General features: G+C 35.3%; 1 protein-coding gene across 1 annotated transcript in view; it reads right to left on the reverse strand.

Annotated features, from left to right (window-relative positions):
- The window catches only part of Tenm1 (teneurin transmembrane protein 1), a 519,119-nt gene that overhangs the window by 59,193 nt on the left and 443,329 nt on the right, over window positions 1-16,597 (reverse strand). Inside the window, exons 16-18 of the mRNA XM_059251544.1 lie at window positions 14,914-15,033; window positions 9,504-9,765; window positions 6,731-6,998 (exon numbers count right to left, since the gene is read on the reverse strand). Coding sequence (XP_059107527.1) covers window positions 6,731-6,998; window positions 9,504-9,765; window positions 14,914-15,033 — 650 coding nt within the window. The remainder of the gene's footprint in view (window positions 1-6,730; window positions 6,999-9,503; window positions 9,766-14,913; window positions 15,034-16,597) is intronic.

Consider the following 16,597-nt stretch of genomic DNA (forward strand, 5'->3'; position numbering starts at 1 on the left):
GTTTTACAATCTAACTATGAGTTTGACCAGACTGAAATGGACACATAGTACTTGCTTACCAGAGTATTAGGTCATTTAAAAGCCTCAGGAAGTCCTAAGCTCTCTTTTTAGAGATTCCATATCATTTTAAAATGAACACAACTGCTATCCCACACTAAACATTTCATATTTAAATTTGAAAACTGAAAAGCAGCCGAGAAGCTGACATAATACTTGGCTTTGCAGACACTCACTTAACATTCATTTGTGGTGATTTTTCTGGTTTTCTTTTCATACTTTGCTTTAAGGTTGCAAGCATGTAATTGTTCCTTAAGAAATTGAAAGCCTAGGCACTGTGCCTATAAAGTTGACAGTCTAATACAGTTCTGCTCTCAGTTAACAATTATGAATTCATCAGTGGAAAGAAATGATGAAAGATTATTATCTCTGCTAGCTTTCCTGACAGAAAGCCACTGGGGCATAGAATTGGGTGCTTGTTAAGGTGGGGTGTTCCCTCATTGGGTCAAGAGTGACAGCAGAAAAAGACACACAGGGTTAGGAGATCTGAAATGGAATTCCTGCTCTAGACAGGCTTTTAGGCTCTTTTTGAACCTCAGTTTTTTCCTCTGGATATTGGAGGTCTTATTAATTGTGCCATGCCTACCAAGCAGGAGTGCTATATAGATTAAAATGAAATAATGTATGTGAAAGTACCTTGCAAATTGTAAAGCACTCCCCATTTATTATTAAAATATTCAGTGGGTACTGTTCTTGTGGCTGCCCAGCTTGCTTAGGTTTTACTGAAAGAAAATTTATGAACACTAAAGCATCATTCTCAGGAATGTTTTGTGTGCACAAAGCAGCCATAGCTTAGCACCTATTACTATTAATGTTCCCCCGTTTCTCTCTAACACAATTTAGACAGACTCCTATGCATTCGGAACCTTTAGGAAGTCTAGTTCTTGCAGAAACACCACTCTTTCTTGCCAAACTACTGTACTAAATAATTTTGCAATCATTGTTGCCAATAACCTTGAAGAAAAATAGGATTGTTTATAGCAGTGCTACTAAAGGCGGATGGCTGATTTCCTGAACTTCCAGGACTCTAAACCGCTGCAATTTAATTTAATTAAAATGAAGACCAGGCAGAATGCATTATTATACATTGATAATATATGCAGACACAGGCGGACATAGGGAATTATTTTGACAAAATTCACATAATGGATGCAGATCAGAGGCCCTGAACAAGCCAGTTCATCAAATTAAATACGCCGTCTCTAGAATTTTAATGGCATCATGAGCTTAACAATAGTGATTTTTTTATATTGTTTTGCAAGCCATAGAGTTGGGAAGGCAACTAACTAAATAAAATACAATGATTCCCAGACATTATGCTTTATTTAGAGCCAGGGAATGAAGCACTAAGGCCAAATCATTTCAAATGCCCACATGGAGTTTTCAGCAGGGCAGTCTTGTCCATGAATCAGACAACAAATTCTTTAAGCTGGATGAACTACTGATTGCAGCTTTTGTAGTGAACCTTGGGGTGAGTTTTACTCTTCTTCTGCTTGATCAATAAAGTACTTGGATTAATAAATCTTATCAGTTGTCACCAACACTTCTTTTAGTAAGGAGTCCAAATAACCCCTATTGGTAATGTATTCAGTCTTGTGTTATACCAGTTGTAAAGTCTATTTCATTGCAGAAAATGATGGGATAGCCTAGGATTTGAAACACCTCCTCCGTTTCCATTATGGTTGTCTTTCAACACTTCAGTCTTCTGTCGTGACATTCTGGTACTTAGATATCACACCAATTCCCCACAGCTTAGTTACATGGGAAGCAAGATTGCCACATTTCAAACTAAGCAGCATTTCAACTTAGATATTCTCCATCACTTCAAATTCATCTTATTTAAATTTGGATTCCTCTTAGTCCATCATCCTGAAATAGGTGGGCCAGAGATTGACAGTTAATTGGTATGAGAAGGAACAAGAGTTAAGTCCTTCTTGGCCATAGTCTTAATCAAAATCCTTGCTATAAGTAGAACATTAAGAATGATGGCTAAGGCTTATATCAATTTCTAATTGCTGCTGTGAAAAAGTGTTACACACTGAAAGAATTCAAATAAAATAAATTTGTCATCTTACAGTAGAAACAGTCATGAGTCTCAAATGGTTCTCAATGAACAAAATCCAAGGTATTAGCAGAACTAAGCTAACATCCATAGACTTTAAGGGTACATCCCATATTTATGTTTGCCAACTAGCTATGAGAGGCCACTCATATTCCTTGTTTTGTGGTTTCCATGCCCCTTCTTCAAAATTGGCACTGTTTATCTGTCTCTCAGTGTCATTATTACATAATTGTATCTTTCTATAACTCTGATCTTTCCCTCTGTATCTCTCTTACACTTTCAAGGCCTTTCTGATACTATGGAGTCTAGACAAAGTAGGGCAATCTCTAATCACATATTCAAAACTAATCAGCAAACTAAAATTTGTTTGTAACCTTAATTGTCTTTTGTTATGCAGGATAACATTCTTAGAGGTGACAGGTGGCCATTTTAGAGAAGGGTGGTTATTTTTATGTTACCAAACAGCTACATTAAGAGTTTTGAATTTAAAAGCAATCTGAGCAATGTCATATATAACACCATTGTTACTATTTGGTAGAAAACTTTGTCTATTTCCATTCAGCAGTATACTAATTATAAAATACTGCCATATTTGCAAGTAAGTGTTTGTGCAGAGTATGTTCTAGATATGAACACATCATCCAAATAATCATACATTTAGTACCAATGCCTCCATACATTTATCACTTGAATTTTTAGTGTGTTTTTTAGGGGTTCACAATCCTTCTTCAGAGTAGTTGATTCCCCATTTTCATTATACCACTTATTTAGGTGTTTTGCCATTATTAGAAAATTATCTTAGTCTCTATGATGGAAGGAGAATTTACTTGTTCTAGGGATAAGGCTACCCCCATTGTTTGTCCAATGCAGAGTGGTCAGCCCTGAAACCATATACACACAAACAAAAAAATTGACTTAGGAAATTGTATTTATTTGTATTGTTTGATTTCACAGTAGTAATTAAAGAAAAAGAGGCTATTAACTTGAGTGTGGGGGGCATGGGAGGGGTTTGAGAGTGGGTAGCTAGGAGGGGCTAGAAGGAGGAAAGAGAGAAGTGAAAGTGATCTAATTATATTTTATTTAAACATATTAAAATTATTGTAAGGAAAAGAAAACACAAATAACAGGTTAGTATAAGTCATGAACATATTAAGTTATAGATAAATGCTAATGTATATTATAGATGAGATCTATAAATATAAGACAAACTAGGGTTTTCCTTTAATAAAGATTGATGTTTTCTTTTTACTTATTTACTAACCTTTTTCTAAACCAAATACTTTTAAAATGTGTTAAAAATGTGGTGAACACTAAAAATAAACAATCGATTGTTTTCCTTCTCAAGCTAAGAAAAAGGAGATGGAGATAAAGAATATGTAGTAAATAAAATCTCTTTAGCCACCAGTCCCTTAAATCATGGCTAACAGGGACATTCCTACAAGGCAAATAATCCATATTTGTACTATTTGTACAATTATTTTAGCCTTTTCTTTGGGAGCTTTGCCAGTTTTCCTGCTCCACTCTAAAATTTTCCCTTAAGTGTATAAAGAACCATTGTCTAACCTTATATTTTGGATATTTCTAAGGCATTTCATTACCTATTGCATTTATTATTATCCAATCCTTACAAAAGGACCAATAACATATATTAACATTATTTTACTTAAAAAATTGAGATTATATTTACAAATTTCTTCCCTTCCCTTTCCTCCTTCCAAAACCTCCCAGATGGCCTTTTAATTAATGCTGTTTTACAGTTAGAATGACCAACGCAGGCAAACAGTAGGAATGAAAAAGTCAATATTAGAGTATACACATTATTTTTTTGCTTATATATGTGGCTTACATGTTTCCTTAATTATAGATAAATGTATTAGCGGTTCCCTCATTGAAGATGACTAATTAGAAGAAAGAAGGGTTAGAATATTTAGTAATGGAGATATTTAAAAAGAAGAGATGCAATTCATGTATAAAATGAGGTTGGTGATATGGTACAGTCAGAAGCTAGAGTGATACTTCATTCAGTAAAATGCCTACTGTACAAACACAAGAATCTGAGTTCAGTCCTCTAACTCCATATACAAAGCCTGGTGCTATAATCACAATGTTGGGAAGCAGAGACAGGAGGATACCTAGGGCTTACTAGACAGCCAAACTAGCCAGATCCATGAGTTCTAGGTTGATTGATACATACTATCTCACAAAAAGAGACCGTGAGTTATTGAAGACACTTGACATCAATCTCCACATACATTTGTACACATGAATACCAGTGCACACACGTACAGATGCAAACAAATTGTGCCGTCACTGAAGAAAATAGTTGGGATGTTTCTCAGGAATTTAAACATAGTATCCACACTATCCATAAATCTACATATATGTGTAAAAGAATTAAAATCAAGTATTGAAATAAATACTTGTATACAAATATTTCTAGGAGCACTACTCAAAACAGACAAAAAGTGAAAATAGTGCCAATGTCCTTGAGTTGATAAATGGACAAATGCGTGGTATATGCGTATAGTAGAATATTATTCAGTCACAAAATGGGAGAAAGCACAGCTATATGTGATTACATAGATGAGCATTGGCAATGTTATGTCAAGTGATAGAAGCCAACCTCAAAAGACCACTTAGTGTATGGTGCTATTAGTTTGAAAAATACAAATTAGGGAAACATGGGAAGAAAGAAAGGCGATGAATAGATTCCAGGTCCAGAGGTGTGAAGAGTAACTGCCAATATGTGTGGAGTGGCATTGTGGGGGTAATGACAAAAATGTTCTGGATTTACATATTGGTGATAGTTGCATAACCTTTTGAATTGTGCTAATTGTCTTCTCTAAATGTAGGGAAGGTTTTATGGTGTATAAATTATGTTCCAACCAAAGCTGTTATTTTTTTAAAACAGGTTCAGCTTCATGTGTATAAATCTTGTGAAGTGATATTAGAAATTATAATAGCTCTTCATTAGCCTGTTGGATAAATTTGTACATGTTACAGCTTAAGAAAATAATAGCCTCAGGAGGCAGAGCCAGGTGGATCTCTGTGAGTTCGAGGCCAGCCTAGTCTATAGAGCGAGATCCAGGACAGGCACCAAAACTACACAGAAAAACCCTGTCTCAAAAAAGAAAAAAAAGAAAAAAAGGAAATAATAACCAATGGCAACATCAACAATTAAACTAATCTCTAAATGCAGCAGAGGACTAAGGAAGTTCCTAAAGAATTGGAAGATAAAGAGCTAGAGAGAAATGTAAGAAATTTTGGGTTGTTCTGCCTAGCAAAACACACTAATATCTGGGGTTGAAAAGTATGGGGCTTTGAATATGTATCAGTCATGATCACAGCAGGAATCAGGCAGTGCTTACTAAGAGTTTGAATGAAAGCACTGGGCAGTACTGGGAGGCCTTCTTGTCTTATAGGAGCAAGGGAGAGAATGATAACACAGAGATCAGAGAGAGCTTCATAACACGTGACTACCCAAAAGGAAGATAGTCTGAACCTAGAGAAGGAGTCTGACTCTAGAACTTTCTTATAACTGCTCCACTCAAGAGGGAGTACTGGCTGGCCAGTAGCATATTGGAAGTTAGCCTCATGGTAGAGTTCTGAGTTATAGGGTTTTTCTATGCTGTACATTGACTGGCTTACATAATTTGATATTCCTTCTAATTGGAATCTGAATGCAAGATAAATTAAGCAGAATATTAGGTGAGGACCTGAGAGAAAGGGAAAGTCGTTAGCATAACAGTAGAGGTACACTCACTGATAAGTAAGATCCAGTCCCTACTGGGAGAAGCAGTAAAATCTTGTTGAAGAAGGGACTGAGGTGATCCAAACATGCCCATGTTCCTTGTATTCTAATAAAGTTCAGCATAGATTATATTGTTAGTCAAATATATGAATCTTAACTAGGCAGAAAAAAGATACCAGATCTTTCATTTTCCACTGGAAAAGGAGAAGAATTTGATACACTATAGTCTAAAAAGTATTGTTTAGCTATGTGGGACTATATTATGGCAAATACTTCCAAGGAAGGATGTGGAAACAGCTCCCGCAGAGATTCAGCTTATAATCTGTCCTTAGATTTCTGGACAGTATGGTAATACTCTGTGTCAAGCTTATAAAAAAATCAAAAGTAATAAGAAATTAGGATGATGTTTTTTATTTAACCTACTAAAGTAATAAGTTAATGGAGTCTAACCATCTTAGACATAAATGATAATAAGTAGAGATGCCTATATGTTAGAATTTTGTAGTTTCTAAGTGGAAATGACAGTCTAAATGTCAAATTCAAAAACAAGGCCTGCAGAACAGCACACCAAAGGTCACTGTTAGAAGGCAACATTCAGTTCTGGAGACAGTTATATGTTACATATTATGTGATTCCTGTGATATGCTACTTTCATGAAATTAAAATAATTTTTTAAGCAAAAATATATCAAAGTGGAATTCCAAGCAGGTCCAAAGTGGGTGTTTACATTAAAAAGAAATCTTATGTTCCTTAACCAGAAGAAAAATCAATAAATATTCCAAATTCAAATTGATACACATCTATTATTTTCTGTTTTATAAGCAAAATATTGTTTTTTAAATAGAAATACTTCAACATACCCAAAGCTTCTGCCAGGCCCCAAACCTTCTGTCCATAGATGTCTGTCTTGTTCCAAGCAAATGTGTAGACAAGATTAATTGCAGCAGGAAACCACTTCTGTGTGAGTCGCCCTTCCACAGCTACTGTAAGGTGTACTTTAATCATGCCCACAGGAATCGTTGAATGCGTCAAAAGGATCCGTAGCAAAGTTTTATATCCGGGTGTTCGACTGCTCAGGTAACTCAGCCTCACAAAACTGGAAGGAATAGGTATTTCCTCCTGTACAACCTAAAATCGAAACACACACACACACACACACACACACACACACAAAACAAAAGAAAACAAAAATTAGCTCTCCAGTGGTCACAGGCAGAAGAAGCCATGCTTTGTTGTCTGAGAAACAGACTAAAGAACAGTGAATACTGGGATCTACTGATGTCAAGTCATGTGTTCCCAGATTTTTATGAGACTGGACGACCAAAGGTTTTGAATTTTCCATCGACCAAAGGTTTTGAATTTTCTATCAAATCTGAATTGGGATGAGAAATATAGCCAATGCTACAGATTGCTCTCATCTTCTGCTACCAGGAATGATTGTAAAGAACAATTTTATTCTTTCAACAATGTTCCAAAAAATTGCTTAGCAAGAGTTGGGAAAGATCACATTGCTGAATGTCAAGCAATTCAGTGCTCTGGGCTCTATTAAGGGGTTTTCTTTTTTATAAACACACACACACACACACACACACACACACACACACACACACACCCCTTTGCTTGGTGTTATGTCACATATCTCAAATTCATTGCTTATTTAGGCTGGGCTTTCTAAGAGGAAGGATTGCAGATGCAGGCTCAGCAAGTGATATTTAATGACAAAGATTGTGGGATCCCTGGAATTAATCTTTACTGAAGTCATCAAGTTTGTTTACTTTTGAGTTTTGGAATGATCTGGCAGGTCAAATTTTTAATCACAGTTTCTTTCACATTTTTCTTTGTGACAGTATGTACAAATGTCTGGATATAAGTTCTCCAACTTGGCACCAACGAGAAAAAAGAAAATTCCCACTAATTCCTCTGTAAGTCTTGTAGTAAACATTGGTTTCAGAGTGAAAATGCCATTTGGCTTTGTAAATTAATTGCTATTATTTGTTTATTACTGTAGATGGAGTTAAATATAAAAAACTGGTAACTAAAACTGAATCTTATATTCCATTATTTTCATTTTTCAAAACAAAATAGCTGAAGAGGCCATTTTATTCAGTATATTTAAAATAATGTGGAGTTTGTAAATATTTTTGTGTCTTGTTTCATTATTAACATAGAATACTTTATCCTTCAATTTCTTCATAATTGCATGTAAAGTGGTCCACAGAACTGACTGTTAAACACAAAGCAACACATACTTTTCCACGTTTGGGGTATTTTTGTTATTTCTAATCACCTAATCTCTCTTGTAAACCCTTTTAAAAAAAGATTTGTTTATTTTTAATGATAATTTTTTGTGTGTATCTATGTGTCTGTGTGTGAGTATGTACATATGAGTGCAGATGCCCATGAGGGCCAGAAGAGGGCATCTGATCCTATGAAGTTTGGAATGAGACTTGAATCCTCAGGAAGAATAGCAAGTGTATTTAACTGCCGAGTCATCACTCCAGCCCCTCTTTTATACTCAATACTTTAATCTCTACACTATATGTTTCATATTAAAATTGTCTACTGCCTTTTTCCATATTCTATCTGTAGTTAGTGATAACACATTTGTTACCTTAGTATTTCATTTCCATAAGGAAATACATAATTCTAATTTTGAAAACATTTGTGTTAAACAAAGACCTATACTTTCTAGTGACATCTGTGGAAGAATTAGATATATTCATTACTTTCATGCTTTTCTTATTTCCTAAGGAAAAGTGTTAGAATAGCCAAGACAGCCAACACTGAATTACTTTTTCCAGAGAGGGTTTTTTTATTTTGTGTGTGTGTGTGTGTGTGTGTGTGTGTGTGTGTGTGTGTGTGTTCTTCTTTAGTAGGGAGTTCTGAGAGCTTTGGGGCTGTTGTGATGGAAGTAAATTCAACTCAGTCTTGGAGTGTCTATTAAGCTCTTTTAGGAATACGCTTCTTGATTTTTGGATATGTAAGACTTATAAGTCCATTTATGTGGCATCCACTTTTAAATATCATAGAATGTTTCTTTAATGTTGTCCCTAGACCATTCCTAAATGGTACTATGACTATCAGAGTGGCTTAAAACTGAATGTCCAATAAATAATAATTCTCAGGAATGCTGAACTATAAAGCACAAATACTTAGAAATAATGTTGTGTAAAGCACACCCCCTCCAGGCTTGAAAACCATCTTCACTAAATACAGCTAAACAAGAACTTCCATGCCTTCTGAGAACAACAGTAAATACAACCTTCACAATGGAAGAAAAATAGATTTTTAAAGCATCTTCAATTTCAGAACCACAAACACTCCACGCTCATTGATTTACTGTTATCACTATTAAGCTAGCTCACCATGTTTTTTAGGACACTGTGTTAATTAGGTCAAAGTTGAGCATTTCTCTTGACAGCTAGTTTATCTTGCTATTTGATGGCCACAGATAGTGCCTTAATATCCTTGTCAATAATGTACTAGAAAGACTTCATTTAAATGCTTTTCTTGAAAAATTGAGGCATCCATATTACAAGGACAAAAAGAATGACAGAAAAAAAACCAGCCATAATACACTGCCGAACATCCTAATGACTATAACTTTATACATGTGAAACCCAATATGCTTACCTGCAGCTCAGGAACAATAGTTCCCCTTTCTGGACAGGATCCTCCAAATGATGTAAGTGGTGAAGGAAGCACAATAGGGTTTGGGCTGATGAAGTTGGAAATATCACAGGATGGTGTGTCTGCTACAATTCTTTGCATGATTACTTTCTCCACCACAATAAACTGATTCCATGGCAACCAGAGTGTTCTCTTTTCAGACAGGAAAGGTGAACGGTCAAAGAGTAAGATGACAGAGATACCACCAATGGCTACGAGGTCAAAACTAAGAAGAAAAAAAAGGAGAGGAGAATGAGGAAGAGAAAGAAGAAGAGGAGGACAGGGAGGGGAGCAGGAGGAGAAGGAGGAACATCATGAATGACATGAGCAGTCCAAAAATGTTTTTTAAATAAAAATAGGTCAATTACAGCTTTCTTTATTACTTTTGGGAAATTATATCCACTTTTATTTTCTGTTTTACGAATCTCCACTCACTTGGTGTTCATTTCATGGATGATTTCTTTTTATCATTCAGTAGACTTTTGATATGTGATTTTGTACAAGTAGTTGATATACCAATTTTAATATTGTCTTAAACAAAATCATTACATGCATTTTTTGTAAAGCCAAATCTGACAATACTGGTTCCCCTTGTGTTAAGGGTCACACAATGATGACTAGTTAATATTTTTCAGGATTTTAAATAAGCATATTCATCCTGATAAACTCTATAAGTAACTATACATAGTATATAGATATATTTATAAATATGTATATATATTCTTTATATATATGTATAAAAGGAAAGAGCCAAAGGTTAAATGTCTTGTTCAGGGCCACAGACACAGTGTCAGAAATAATACAGTGTCTCTAAGATAACTTTGGGAGAAACACACCAGCACAGGAAAAGTGTTCAGGGAAATTAGAACTAAACTATGCATGAACCTCCTGCATCTAACAACCATCTTCAGCTACTGATTGTGCTTGAATTCCATATTTAGGATTTCTGATTCTGGCTTCTTATTGAAAGACAATTGATAACTCTTCCTACTCATCTCTGCCTCCAGCTCTTCTGTATCTCTGACAAAAGAAGACTACTCTTCTGTAAGCCAACTATGTCCTGCAACAGAAGTGTTCTCTGACAAGACTATTGTGTTGGAGCATAAAAGCCTCAGATTTCATTTCATTCTGCACTGATGGTTCCACCTCACTTCTTTTTTAAGTATAACGATGTCATTGAGGCAATGTACTTGAAAACACTCAGAAAGATAGAATATAAAAAGTAACAAAATGATAAATCATTATCATTATGTCTTAAAAATGGATAAAAGACAATATGATGCTCCTTAATGTTCAAAGCAATGCAAGTTCATAAGAGAACAATATAAGCATATCCCTACATTAGAAATTCTCCTTCAGTAAAAACACTTTTTCAATGCTAAAAAGCCTGATAGAGAAACCGACTAAACTATGGACATCTTACACACTTCCTTTATATGACATTTATTAGGGTTAGTCAAGTATTATCATTCATCTCCTGTTGAAGAAATTTTCCGGGTAAAGATAATGAATAGTAGCAAAGGATGGATAATACTATATTGTTATTGTTGCCTTTTTAGTGAAGTAGCAGTAATATTAAGATGGATCCCAAAAGGGGAATTTTATGAACTGAATTAGGAAATAATCTTGGTTTGAACTAAAAAGTAAATCCAAACAGCTTGCACTTTTAAACAGAGTGGTTGAATTCATGATAGCATAAGAACAGTTTAAGACAAATGTCATGGGGGAAAGTCCAATACTATGTGTCAAGAAATCTTTCCTTTTGATCACCTTTTACAAAGACATGACCTCATGTACTTTGCCAAATGCATTTGCTTTGTATGAACATTAAGCCTTGACTCCTTAAAACTAGAGTGCTTATTTTTTGAAAAAAAGAAACAAACAATGACAATAACAAATATGAAGACCTATAAGGTAAATAAATCATCCAAATAATAACATACCTATCTAGAAATTATCATGTTTCTACAAAGATTAAGCAGACAGAGCAGTCACTATTTTTGTGTGGGAAGAATGAGTTTGACTTTAAACACATCTCAGCTTGAGTCTCATTTCTATCTTATTAACTTTGTGTCTGAATTAGGTTTTAAATCTCTGTGAGCTGTAGTTACATATTATTAATAAGAGATCTACTATTATATATTTATATTTACAGCTACTGCTATAAATGAACACATTACTTCTGTAAATAAAACAAGGAATATATATATATATATATATATGAATGAAGTTAGATCTCTCTGTCTAAATACCTACATTTACTACATTTAACATATAAATGTTCTGGTTTCTCTATCTTCTTGGAGAGCATTGACTCATGCTTCTTTTCTTCCCACTTGGTTATACATAGGAAATATTGCCTGGCTTACTCATTGACATGGAAGTAGAAGGCAGATTTATGCCCTAAAACTAGTGTCAACCATTGCAATGCCAAACAGAATGCCCTCAGAATGACTTGTTCTTTGACATTTTTCCTGTCACAAATCTCCTCCATTTATATATCATTAAGAATATTTTCTTATGTTATATGACAGGGAGTATAAAGCTCCAAGAAGGGTAGTTTCTAGATTTTCACCAATCTATAAGATGTCAAACCAGTCTAGTACATAGGTGGAAAATTATTGAAACCTCTACGGTGCCTTATGATACCCATCAATCGGGACAGATCAGAGAAACTGTCTTTATCTTCCAATCTTGAGAGAAGGTTCCTGAAACACCTAGTATTTCTCAGGAACCTACTTGTGAAAGTTATTTCAACTCTGTACTGACTGTGAGTTACATATCTGTACTGAAGGTGGTAAACCATTGAAGCAAAGAGCAAGATTACTTGAGTTGAAATCTTGTGCTCTGTCCTCACCATCAGTGTCAATCTCAGTAAGTTTTACCTTCTGCTGAAAAGGGAAGATATAAATAATGTTGACCTCATAAGGTTATTAGGAAGAGGAAGATAATGACATTAATAAACATATTTGGCATACAGGAAATTCTAATACATATTTGTGCTTTCTTTAGACTTGACTTTTATTGTCTGCTACTCTTGTCCTTTTCTATCTGAGTACGTAGACTTCAACTTCATAGAGTACTCAGTCGTCTATCATCATCCTTCCTTTTGCTTTGTTTTATAGTGCTTTTGTCTCATATCCTTTATCTTCTCTGTGTCTCTAGAGAAGGTTTTGTCAATTAGAAATTTGTTAATAATGGAGAAAAATAATCTATAGTTCACATACAAATTTTATTTGGCATAAGTTTGCAGAGGTAAGTTACCCCAAGGTAGTGATACTGCTGGTGGGAATTGTAAGCACTGCAGCAGATTCTTGGGACAGACACATGGAGACAGAAGGCTTTCTCGGCACCTGGCATCTCCCACTCTGTCTAATTGGTATCTACATGTTAATATTGGCTTCTCTATAGTCCTTATTCTTTTTTTTTGAGACAAGGCTTCTCTGTGTAGCTTTGCGCTTTTTCTGGAACTCAGTCTCTAGCCCAGGCGGGCCTCGAACTCACAGAGATCTGCCTGGCTCTGCCTCCCGAGTGCTGGGATTAAAGGTATGTGCCACCACTGCCTGGCTATAGTCCTTATTTTCGGATGTATTTTCCATATGATATTGTACTTTAGAAATGTACTTAGTCTGGGGTAGCAACAAGTAGACATATAAAAGGGAAATCTTATCACAGTCACGTTATGTCTAAGAAATGCTAATGGGACAGTCTGGATGGTATTTAGGGTATATATTTTGAACATATATACTCTTTATGGATCCCAAGAAGAATGTCATTGCCAGAGGCAACTCGTGCTAGTATCTCCCATTTACATAAATCTGTTTTTCACAGAAAGCTCATCAGAGGAGGGTCTTGGCATTTTAAACACAAAGTGTACAAATGTCAACAAAATTATTCTCTTTAATGTTTTCTGTAATCAGGAAATAGAAGCTTTTAGACATTTTAGACATCAAGATTCTTTTACATTCTTTTATAAATACACAATGAAGCATTGATTCAAATTAAAGGCTCTATCACACCTCCATGACAGGTCGTAAGAAGTTAAAGAAACAATTCTTTTCTCAATTAATACACATGGTTCCAGATACTGGCATGGTAGAGGGTAGTTTTGTGTATCAGTTACTGATGAGTGAATGTGCAAAATTCTGTCATTCAATCCAAATGAGAGAAAGGTCCACTTGAAGTAACAGAGAGTTCTAATTATGGAATATTTGACAGGAAATATTGTTTCCCTAACAGCTTTGTGAAGCTTATTATAATAACTTGATGGCTGGTTAGTAATGTAATTTACATATAAATAATTTCTAAAATCTCTAAAACCAGTTTCTTGTCTTAAGTAGGTTAAAAACCTCTTTATGGTCTTTAATTTTTACACACATTTTCTTGACAGGCAGTTGGAAAAAATAAATTCAGCACAGCTCAAGTTGAACAATTAGCATTTCTCAAGTGGGTAGGACTAATAAGGGTTGATTGTAGGTTCTTGAAATAAGATAGTCTCTCACACTGTGATAAAGCTCTGAGCCAACAGTTCTTTTTGTGAGTACTGAAGTGGTTTGTTATGAGTAGGACACGTTAAGGGTAGCCACCTGGAGACTAGGGCACCCCAAGGCTATTATTATAGTGTTCCCAAGTGTCATAAATAGCTACCTTCAAGATGGACACATGGGTCTATTGACTCAAGGATTCTGAATAAGTGTCTATTTAAGTGACAGCAGCAAAAGTGTTTTGGGGGAGAAAATCCTTTTCTAGAGTGAAAAGGCTTAACTTTGAGGTCATATTTCCCAGGTCTCAGAGAACCTTGGTGGTTGATACTTGACACTAACTCAGTATAGTTACATGGGTTGGCCATGCTTGCCAATAAATCAGCTGAAGTCACTACAGAAACAGGTGACTCAGAAGGGGCTTTGTTTTTGTGATGTTGGGATCAAACTCTACCATTCTATTCCTCAGCTACACGTCAAATAGCAGGGAAGACACATTTAAAAAGTCCATAATTTTGAACTTTTAGAAGAAATCTTTTTACATGGTCATTTCTAAAATATCTGAAATATTTTTAAGCCTGTTGGGGAAGAACAGCTTATGTATTCCATACTTCATCATTTATTATTGGCATCATCTCACTAAACTTTGAGGTTAAATTTATAAATGAAATTAGATGACCACATGCCCAGTGTTTCAAGAAGGCTTGAAAATAATAGTAGAATGGTAGAAATTTGGTTTGACTTAAATTAGTAATAGAGGAAATAAATGTCACTATTTACTTTTCTAGATACAACTAAAAGGAAGATGTGCTTACTATTGCTGTCATATTGAGTCCTGGATTTACCTATGGCCAAATGTCAGTTCCTACAGTCATCAGAAGCAAAAGGCATACCTTCCATCTTGCCGACTGATTGTAAAGCCATAATCACTGTGGTGCAAGAAACTGACATTGACTCCCACAAGAGGAGTTCCATCCACAGCCACCACTTGGCCTCGAATCACACAGGCACGCCTGCAACAAAAGATCAAAGGAAATCAAAAAAGCATGATAAAATAAGAATCTAGATGTCAAGTTGTAGAAACTTTGGAAAACACTCAAGCCTAGAGAAGAAAACAATAATTTCACTAACCAGAAATAAGTACTAATAATATTTTGTGGATAGGATACTTTTTAAGCATCAACATTGGGATCATTGTAGTGGGTAGCCGTTCCAGCTTTGTTCTGGAAGTACCACCTCGTTTGAGGCTTTGGTAACTGTCACGCCTACAAGGCAGAGCAGAGAGAGGACCCTGAAGACCTGAGATCCGGATGTGCCAGCTCTCTTGGTTCCTGGATCCTGGACTCTGGAGGTGGACTGAGCAGAGTTCTCCAGAGAACACCGCTGGACTGTGCTACACCTTGGTGCTAACACCAGACCCTGTTACCTATCCCTTCACTTGTAAGTTACTGGACAAAATAAACCTCCCTTTTAACTACATGGAGTGGCCTTAATATTTAAACCAATAGATCATATTAGTTATCATTTATAATTCTGACATTTTAAAGTTAACATGTTATTAATATTATCTGATGCATTGAAAACATGTATTTAAGTTATTACATAATTTATCCTTAAAGCAATATTCCATGACTTATTTAATTCACCTTTTATTTGAAGACACACTGTTTCTCCATTTTTTTTCTATACTGAACTTCTTATCTTTTTAGGAGAGTGTTCTATTTGTGCAATTATACTTTTTGGCTTGTCAAAATTAAATTAATTAAAATGAACAGCATTAGTTAATATACAAATACCTTCTAGCTATGACTGAAGTCCCTGTTGACCCTCTTCTTTCTGGTATTTTCATCACAGGTAATCAGCAGTATCAATTTTTGTGTATATTTTCTATGCATCAACTCATACAAGAATGAATATTTTAAAGCTCATGATACACACTGCCAAATTACTGTGTCTAGAAAATATAACCAAGCAAGCAAACTTAGTTGGGTGACACAGTGCTTGCATATACTGTATATAGGTACGATGTGTGTTATGCTTGCATGTGGAAGTCCAAGGATAATCTTGGGCTTTGGTCTTCTACCTTTTTTTGAGACAGTGCCTCTAGTTGACTGCTACATATATCAGACTAGCTAGCATGCTAGCTTTTGTGAATTCCTCTATCTCCACCTGCCCTCTTGTTATAAGGGAACTGGGATTATAGACGTGTGCTATGTTGTCTGGCTTTGCATGGATTCTGTGGATTTGACCTCAGCTTGCAAACTAAGTGCTTTATCTACTGAGCCATCTCTCTACCTCCTAGTTGGGTGATCTTGAAGTCTACAGTGAATATATGGTATTCCATAATGATATTATACTTTCCTTCTCTAATTTAAGTAAAACACTTATGGATACTTCCATTTTAAACACATAAATTTCATCTTTGCTAAAATGATTTCTTTCTAGATCCTAAACAAGACTGTTGCTGAAGGACACAGTCCATAAAAGTGCCCACTGCTTTCAGCTCTCAATTGTATGACAAATTGTAACACATTTTAGGAGTATGTACCTTAAAAAGAGGGCCACGGAATAGAACCA

This window comes from Peromyscus eremicus, chromosome X (assembly GCF_949786415.1).
Source record: "Peromyscus eremicus chromosome X, PerEre_H2_v1, whole genome shotgun sequence".
Classification (NCBI taxonomy): domain Eukaryota; kingdom Metazoa; phylum Chordata; class Mammalia; order Rodentia; family Cricetidae; genus Peromyscus; species Peromyscus eremicus.